The sequence below is a fragment of the Oncorhynchus mykiss genome, chromosome 1, assembly GCF_057628025.1.
Source record: "Oncorhynchus mykiss isolate SJ-2025 chromosome 1, ASM5762802v1, whole genome shotgun sequence".
NCBI classification, from domain to species: Eukaryota; Metazoa; Chordata; class Actinopteri; order Salmoniformes; family Salmonidae; genus Oncorhynchus; species Oncorhynchus mykiss.
In genome coordinates, this window is record NC_143022.1 from 75,084,285 (window position 1) to 75,094,307 (window position 10,023).

A 10,023-nucleotide genomic window follows, 5' to 3' on the forward strand; every position below is an offset into this window, starting at 1 on the left:
ACGTTTTCCTTGGCTGATCATCCACTCTCTCAATGTTACAACTGCTCTATTCGAGGTGCGATAAATGACCTTCCACACACCTCCTTCAAACCAATCCTTACAGAGGGGCCTAGGAAAGACAAGCATGCTGCTAGTCCAGCATAAGAGTATGTTTCCACACACCCTCCCAGCAAAACCAAATGACTCTTTGATGATCCCTGGTGTCGTGACAGACAGTGGCGTATGAAGTGGTGGGGGATTTAGACAGCGAGAGACAACGGGGTAATGGTAGGGAGATTCTGATGCTTTGTTCTCACACAGACACACACACACTCACTCACTAGTTCAGCATGGTGTTTTGACAAAAGAGACTGCAGCTGGCTCGTATGCACACACGCACACGCACACACACACACACACCCATATGACACATGCACTCACACATGCACTCACACAAACACACAATGTAATTGATTCCATACCAATTGGGTGCCCCCGATTTGCATTTTTTAACACTATTGCAAAGATAGAGTGAAGTGGATAGATAGATAGATAGATAGATAGATAGATAGATAGCTAGATAGATAGATAGATAGATAGATAGATAGATAGATAGATAGATAGATAGATAGATAGATAGATAGATAGATAGATAGATAGATAGATAGATAGATAGATAGATAGATAGATAGATAGAGAGATAGAGAGATAGAGAGATAGAGAGAGAGAGGCATAGAAAGAGAGGATAAGCAAAAGAGAGAACAAGGGAGAGAAAGCATCAAATATGATTAAAAATGATATAGAGAAAGTGTTTGAGAGAGAAGAAGAGTGGGAGAGAGAGAGCTCTGAATTTAAAGCAAAAGATAAAGGTGCATTTAACAAACACTAGTAGTGCTAGCGGTGCAGGCTAATCGCCTGATCTACCACACCACAACAGCAATCTTGTCATAGCCCGGCTTTAGCTTAGCCGTAGCATCAACAGCACAAAATATGCAGAGACTCCAGACCATATAGTGTACATTGGAATATACAGAGCCAGAGAAAGTCATGGGGACAGAGATATCTTCGTAACAACAAGGCTCAAGTGCTTTGTATACCACATTGTGATGGGGTTAGTGGAAGAATAATATATTTCAGTGTTGCACAATCATTCATGCTTTTTTAGCATGACTTTACACATGGCACAGTCAGTTTAGTGCTGTGTTAGTACTCACAGAACACACAGTGTAGCATCAATAGACTAAAGAGTGTAAGAGATCCCAACCTAATGTGGTTGTAGTAAAATCAAGGACAACAATCCACATGGAACACACACACACACACACACACACACTCCCCGACAGGTACTGCCTTCTGTCTTTTCAAACAGAGCTGTTTGATATGTAAATACGGGTATTACACCACGAGAGCAATGCTCCATATTTTCCTACGGTACATACCAATGACAAACTCCCCACTACCACACTTACCAATGCAATAATACACAGTAATAAATATTCATGGTGCAGAAACAATACAAAAACAACTCTAGAGCTGTACAAATCTGTTACTGACATTGCTTTGTGTAAAACAAAGAATTACAACAATTATTGTTCAAAATTACAATAAAAATTGATTAATATAATAATAGTAATAATTTTTTTAAATATAAAACATAAATAATTCACACCAAATGATTCCAAAAACATAACATTCATTTATAATACCATTGACCCCACCAGACGTGTCTCACCCATTACATTAAGATGTAAATAATAACCCAGTTTAGCTGCTGGCTGAGATCGTATGTGTGTGTGTGTGTGTGTGTGTGTGTGTGTGTGTGTGTGTGTGTGTGTGTGTGTGTGTGTGTGTGTGTGTGTGTGTGTGTGTGTGTGTGTGTGGTTAAATGGCTGGGATCATTTGTGCTGAAATTGCAGCAACATCTTATCTTAAAAACAAAATGGCTAAGCAGACACACACACAAGAGTCGAGACATGACCCTGATTAGCATTGCCGATCCGTTAAGAATGAACTAAAGAAGACAATGCAAGCGAACGCGCGCGCGCACACACATACACACATACACACACACAGACACACACATACACACATACACACATACACACACACACACACACTCATACAAAACACACACACACACACGGTGGGTTTCACCTTACACTACATTTCTACGCCCAACGTACCACCGAAATGGGTCTGTCTGGAGTCTATTCCATACCAAAATCCAGAAGCCAATCACGAAACCAATATTAAAGGATCAAAGGTCAGATCTAAATTATTGTTGATGAGGATGATCCAGGCCAGACTCATTTCCTAAAACCTGGATATCTAGCCTGATGAGAAGAGATGGACTAAAACAGAGACAGTCACTACCCTGCATTTCTATACAACACACGCACTTGCACACTCAAACCTACATATATGAGACAGGCCAGATGAAAACTGTAAAATAATATCTAGAGGAACTCTAATTATGGCCACCTTGAAATCCGCCCTTTAACTCTCTATATTCCCAAGCCTTTCTGCCGTTGTTTACAAGCAGAGTGATTAACAGTCTTGTTTTGTTGCTCGCATCCATCCTACTAGTTCATCTTTTCCCAGGCCTTATTTAGTGCTGCCAGTCAACCACTGAAAGAGAACCCTAATTGAAATAGACAGAAAAACTACACTATAACAAATAATTAGTGGCGTTAAGATGCTTTAAATAAAGGACTCTTCCTCGGCGAGCCATCATAACCGAGTGTACACTCCTCCGCTGTTATACTCCACAGAGTGAAAAAGAAAGAAAGAAAGACGGAGGGAGAAAGAGGAGGAGAGAGAGAGGTGGGAAAGAAATAGCAGACAGGGTGAGAGAGAGAGTTAGAGAAATGAGAAGGAAACAAGAGAGTAAGAAAGGAAATAGAGAAATGGAGAAATGGAGAGCGTAAGAACATGCAAGTCTTTGTTTACTGGTGTAAGATGTGGTGGGGAGAGACCACAGTGAGATCAGGAGACATCTGCTAGAGCCACATGAGAGAACTACAGCAGCATTTCTCACAGAGCCCCCAGACACACACCGTGCAAGCGGCACACACACACACTCCAGATGAGAGCCTCACAACAGAACACACAAACGGAAGCATACACACACACACACACACACACATGGAATGACACACACTATAAAGCTGTAGCCTATATGGGGAAACTGGAACACACATCCTGAAAAGGCATGAACACATATCCCAGAGAAACCGTGGACACACACACACACACACACACACACACACACACACAGACAAAAACACATACATCACAGAATTTGTGTATGCCCTCTTACAGGCATATACACACTGCACAACCGTGTAATTATATAAAAATCTCTAAACCACTCCCTCCAACACGCAGTGTCACAAACACACACACACACACATTGACCCATGTGCCAAATCTTTGTTTCCCTGCATGGTGGGTGGGTTGAGTCCGCAGCATTGCCAGCCAGTGCACCCACCCTGTGCCCCAATTTAGACCATTGCAAAATGGCCACTAAGTCAAGGTTACCAGTGTCACTTTGCCATTGGGCTATATTTGATTACTGTGGAAAACCAACCTTCCCCCCATCCTCTCTCTGTCAGACTCAATGGATCTGAGGTCAACTGCTGTGCCAAGTTAACCGTTTCCCCTCTGCAGGCTGACACACACACACACACACACACACACACACACACACATATGTATCCGTAAAGACACACACACACACACATATTCACACACACCGCTAGAGAGCAGCAGCACTGTGATGCATATGTGTCTCTAATTAACAACTCAAGCCAGCAAGAACAAGGCGATCTGAGACAGGGATGAGATAACAATCCATAAATCAAGTCATAAGATGTGTTTTTATTTTATCCTATTCTTCTGGGCTTCCCTGTGATGTTTCACAGTTGTGGTTAGCCGGAATAGACCCCGCCCCTAGCCTATCAGTCCTAGCCAATCAGATGGATCACTTAAACAAGGACCCAATCTGAGCCAATCATGGCAGTGGCATTCACACTGGGTCTCTTAGGACTGCAAATCCTACAGGGAGAGGGAACATTTCTGCCCAATATATGGCCTCTGCAGTACCCCGTCTATGCTTACACACACTACACGACACCCCCCACCTCCCCAACATAAACACACAAGCCCACAAGGGCTATACATATTCAAACACGTCACTGCATATAATAGTGGTTTGTGACACACTTCAAAACTTAAACATGCGCCCATGCACGGCTAGCCTTATGACGCACACATGTTTCTGCACGTTCACTCGAGTTCACCTACGCCAACAGAGATACTGTATATGAATTTGAAACACAGCTCGTATTGTTTATGTAGCGACAACATGTTGTGGGGAACGGTGGTTACCTGGGATGTGTTCCTGCTTGGGGCAGATCCCTCTGGGCAACGAGAAGCGGTCATCATCGGCCCCCGGCGTGGCTTGGACACCCACCTCCACGGGGCGCGTGCGGAGTGAGGCCAGGAAGGGTGAGGGAGTGAGGGCCAGGCCTGGTGAGGGGGAGGGGGGCTTGTCCAGGCCCCTGGCCAGACAGGGGGGTCCATGACATCTCTTCCTCTTGTGCTCAATGAAGAGCAAGATGTCCCCCAGGGGGAAGGTGGCCTGGCACTGACCACAGGTCAACAGGTCATGCTCCGTCTCCACGGCAACCCGTAGTGTGCCCGTGCCATTCTCTGAACGGTCCGAGCGTTGTGAGCAGCGTTCCGACGAGAGCTCCTCCGAGACGATGGCAGACAGGGGCTCGGCTGTAAGCAGCAACGAGGGAGGGAGGGAGGGAGAAGGGAAATTAGAGGCGTAATGTTCAATTTAGCAGTATCAACAACCGTACAAAACAACGATCACATGCTTTGACTTGTTCTCTCTCACCATTCTGCCAAAACTAGTAGTAGGCATCAGACTACACCCCCAGTAGTAGTAGTAGCAGCAGTAGTAGTAGTAGTAGTAGTAGTAGTAGTAGTAGTAGCAGTAGCAGTAGCAGTAGCAGTAGCAGTAGCAGTAGCAGAGGCAGTAATGCCTGGGTGGTGTTGCAGAGAAAAGTGTGTGACTAACTTTTGGTGTGACTGGCATTTGACAGACAGCTCCACTTAACACCCTGTCAACGTCATACTATGACCACTTCTACTTTTACATCCATTGAAATTAGCACGACAATGACTACGAAAGGCATCTCATCAAAGGCAGGCTTTATAATGGATGTGAAATATTATTTTGGGTTGTAGGGTGTGACAAATAAAGCCTTAGTTTGATAGATAACAAACTGGCATATTTTAATTACTTTTTTGTATAGACTGGTAGTAATCAAAAGTGTAGCAGGAAAGAGACAGTTGGATACTTCAAAATCAAAAGGAAAAATGTTTAATGTGTTTTCAAATATCGTTTTCAAAAATGTGTTTTTCATATTCAAAACAGTATTTATAGGTGCAGAATAATCACGTTACAATGTGTGATAGAATAATAGTTCATATTGGATCAAGCTTGTTTCTCTCAATTCATTATGGGGGATATTACAAATGTTTCCAACATGTGTGTGTGCAGAAAAGACGAGCAGCCTGAGTGTTTCGAAATAAAAAAAAACTCTCCTGGACTCTTTGCACGTGTGACTTACAGTTCCTATATAACCACTTTTACAGCCGGAAATCAGCCTTAAGGAACCGTTCAAGTAAATTCCTCGCCGTGGAAGCCGGGATTAACGCTTGACTCGTTTGAAAGTTGCCTTTTGTCACACGGGGAGTGTCAGTCTTGTTATACACGGACAGACGAGCTGTGTAAATGGGAGCTATTTCACCACAAAGGGAGGTTAGACAGGAGTCTACTATTACTACTAAGTAGCCTACTACTGAGCGGCCCGTCGTGTTTGAAATCTGTCGCTCTGAGGTGAGAGTAGCTTTCTTTTTAGCTTCCTAATGGTTAAGCATCTTGACCTTCTTTACTAAGCTGCCAATTTCACATTTTAATGAACTTAAAACCACTGAGAATCAAAAAATAGATTTCAATTTGTAGTGGCTGATGATTGGTAGAGATGTTTGATAAAATAGATAGGATCCTGTGAACTGAGGTTACATTTATTTCCGCCCAACCTAGAGCCAGATAGATAATAGATAGAGGGAGAGAGTGTGTGTATGAGACAGAGAGAGAGAGAGAGAGAGAGAGAGAGAGGGCGGAATGTGGGTTGGCTCCCACCGCGCGCAAGGAAATATCATTTGAACGAGCAATCCTACACGACATCTGCGAGCGAACAGGGACATAGAGATAACATTGCGCGGTTACTACCCTTAATTTAACGTCAGGTCTACCACCAGAACAGCCGAGGTTATACAACAGCCCTAGGCATTAAATTCACTGGATAAAATCTAATGAAAGCAGACTAAGCCCTCACCTTAAACTTGAACTGAGAGTAGATTTTATAGAGTTGCATAACGCATTGTTGGTTTTAATTACAAAGGGATAAACACACATTTGAATGATATTATTTGATTGCATCTTTTTTTTCTGCAGAGGCCTATGCAAAGTATTTAGCACCACATTGTGCCGTCTACGTTGAAGTGCTTGAAATGGAATTGAAGGAGACGAGAAACCTGGACATATGTACATATTCAAAACATGAACTGAATAATATCACTTCCACGTATACATGTCCGGCTCCTAAACCAATGTGATGCAATCAATATCAGATAAAAACTCAAATGTAGGCTGCATCAGAGTAGGCACACTGAGATACATTACATTTTAGGCCTATTCCTATAATGTGTGGGATAAACATGATGTGTCACGAATTCAATTCGGCGTGGCAAATCAATAAAAAGAAGAAAACTGTCGTGGAACAATTATTTTCTAACAGGCTATACGGAAACCACGCTATGTAAGGCAGTACTTGTATTTGAAAGTGATTTCATTCTGCGTGATATTAAAACAACTGTCATTTCTGTACAATGTGGAAAAAACGGTGTGCGTTGTTTGATGCACAGCCCATAGGAATGAAAGGTGGCAAACATTAGTAACATATCTCTTCTCCCACTTCTGTAAATTCCATTACATTTCAAGGGGTTTGATTAGCCTACCATTAACACTATTGATACCTTCCTTATCGGCAGGAAATATGGACAACTAATAGTCATTTTTGTCCTAATACGAAATATGTGCTAATAAAAACATTCAAACCTTAATTTAAAGCCATCATATGTTATTCATATGGACAAGTTTTGTGATGCATTTTCACATTAAATAAATCTATTTTTTATTGTAAAATATGATATTTTCGACCATTTCAAATAAAATAAAAAGGGTCTGAAGATTTTTTGATGGAGATTTTTGCGTTTAGGTAGTTTAACAAATTATAGGACTACAGAATGTTGACATTTGTATTGAAATGTGTTCAACTTCCATACCTCTGTAGAAAATAACTGTATTCGAAACTGGAGAGAAAAGAGGAGGGAAAACGTGCCGTATAAAATCCCCTTATGCATTTCCCTGCATTCTAAACATATCCTCAAATATGTAGATTGAGGTGGCGGTGAAATTGATCAGGTTCAAGTTCACGTCCAGTTTCTGATCGTTGTCTGCCTCCTAGCGACGGGATTCCGACACGAACCAAAGCCTGCCGATGCAGCTGGGCAGTATGCCCTGGCTACACTGAAACCCAGAGATATGGCTAAAGCCACTCGACTTCATGCGGAAACCTAATAATGCCACACGATACGATACAATGTTACAACAACGTGGATCTAGGGCATGTTATCGCATATAACACCATTCGAGCGCTACTGAAGGGACGATTGCAGGACAAATACACGGTGTGGCAACAACGGGTATTGGACATGCTACCTTAGTGATCCTCTTGTTACAAACGCATATTTAGCTAACTGCCTGCAGCTTGTAACATTGTAAACATGCTGGTTATGTATGCAAACTAAATCAACCAAATCAAAATCAACCATATCAAAATAAATGTGTGCTAGGCGGAGTTTTCCATATAGACTAGTTAAACGTAAAAAAATGTATTATTATTCAACATTTTCTTTACATTGTAATTACAGTATAAATAACATTTCATTGCTATTCTTGTTTTGTCTTACCTCAGGGTAATGAACTGCATAATAAACTACAATAAATATCAATGCTCCAAATTTGGGTTGGTAAAAAGTGGGAAGAAAAATAGGCTATAGAAAAGAAAATGCGTTGGTCCTGTTGCTCTTTACGAAAGCACCCTCTTTTACTAGGCTACTCGAGACAGCATGAAGCATATGCTTCCCGCCACTATATGAGAACACCTTGCAGAATCAATGTAAACACTATAATCCGTTCGATAAGGATATATGGACAAGCAGGGTACAAATAAGCCGTTTATATATATATATATATTTCGAGGAGCTACACGCGCGCTCCGTGCTTGTAAACAGTTGGACACGAGATTTTTCCCAAACAAAATCCACTTCCAGGTTTTTGAAAACCTTCCAAAAATAGCACGAGAGGCGAGAAACCTGCCTCGATCCAAGACAGGCACCGGTACAGGATATTCCGGGCGATATTCTACATAGCTCCGCGGAAAGCATGCATATACCCATACGCTCCGCGTACCTTAATGTAGCCTATGCACTTTAGTGGCGGAGGCAACGGGGGCACTAAAGCCAGTGCCTGTGAATGTAATGCCATTCTCGCTGCAAACTTCTCCGATTTTTCGCAGGGGTGAAAGCTGGATCAAACTTTTCTCTTTCAGCCTGGGTAGAATATGCTATGCGCCCATATGTATTTCACCCGGGGAGATTCTCCCTTCGATTTCACGGTGAAGTCCACTTGACCGCGGGTCCGTGCAGTCCAGTGTCCAAAGTGCCCGTTTGAATCACGCTCCATGTAACCCAGTTTCCGCTTTTCTGAATGGACACAGTATTGGACTGGGTAGAAAGGAGTGTGGTAAAAGTAGAAATTACAATTTAGATGTACTTACGCGAAAAATCCCGTTTGCTTAAGTGCTGGGGTTTGCCTTGCTTGCGGCGAGACATGGTGGCTGGTGGCAGCGTTCAGCTCGGTTCACATCGGGAGAGCCGGGTTAGAAGGGAGACTCCAGAGAAAATATCTTCATCAATGCCTTTGACATCCAAAATAAATTAGAAATAATACAACGATGGCGCAGGGAAGATGGATTGTGGGATCGCCGTCATGGCTTTTTTTAAAAGAGAGCGAGGGAGAGAGATGAAAAAATGGCAAAAGCCCCCCTGAGCTGCAAGTTCAAGTGCGGACGTGACGTTCCTGCGAACTTGAACGTCAGGAGATGGATGGACACAGACATACAAAACATGGGCAGGGCGAAGCGGCAAAGTGGGAGGAGGGAAGGGAAATAACAAAACCAATGGACACTCATTAGGGGCTGGACATGAAAGATAGACCCGGGGAAGCCAATGGACAGAAAGATCAGGGGGCCGGACAAGAGGTACTTGGGGGAGGGAGAGAGTGAGGGAGAGAGAAAGAGATGTCTAATGAAAGCAATGTGCACTGTGTGTGTGTGTGTGTGTGTGTGTGTGTGTGTGTGTGTGAGGGAGGGAGGCGGGAGCGGAGGGTGTGTGTGTGTGTGTGGGGGGGGGGGGGGGGGGGGGGGGGTGGACGAAGTGAAACAGAGCAAGGAAAGCCAGTGGACAGGAGCTCGAAGGGGGCCAGACGTATGCTGCATGCGGGGAGGGAAAGAGAGAAATAGAGAATGAGAAAGAAAGAGAGAAACAGAGAGAGAGACATTTAACAGAGGCTGTTGCATTGGTGGACATTGGGGGACTCGAGTCGGGGCTGGAGCTATGTGGAAGAAAGATAATACATTATTGTAACACTCCTGGTGTGTGTGTGTGTGTGTGTGTGTGTGTGTGTGTGTGTGTGTGTGTGTGTGTGTGTGTGTGTGTGTGTGTGTGAATGCAGAGTGCAAAGTGCATAATAGGTACATAAGGAGAAAGGGCGAAGCGCCATTGAAACGAACGAAACGGAGCGCGTGAATATAGGGTTGCATGAACTGGACAGACAGGTTC

General features: G+C 43.3%; 1 protein-coding gene across 1 annotated transcript in view; it reads right to left on the reverse strand.

The window, feature by feature from the left end:
- The window catches only part of bcl11aa (BCL11 transcription factor A a), a 47,747-nt gene extending 38,216 nt beyond the window's left edge, over positions 1 to 9,531 (reverse strand). The window contains exons 1-2 of the mRNA XM_036984529.2: positions 8,961 to 9,531; positions 4,369 to 4,764 (exon numbers count right to left, since the gene is read on the reverse strand). Coding sequence (XP_036840424.2) covers positions 4,369 to 4,764; positions 8,961 to 9,015 — 451 coding nt within the window. The 5' untranslated portion in view covers positions 9,016 to 9,531. The remainder of the gene's footprint in view (positions 1 to 4,368; positions 4,765 to 8,960) is intronic.
- Positions 9,532 to 10,023: the final 492 nt, after the last annotated feature.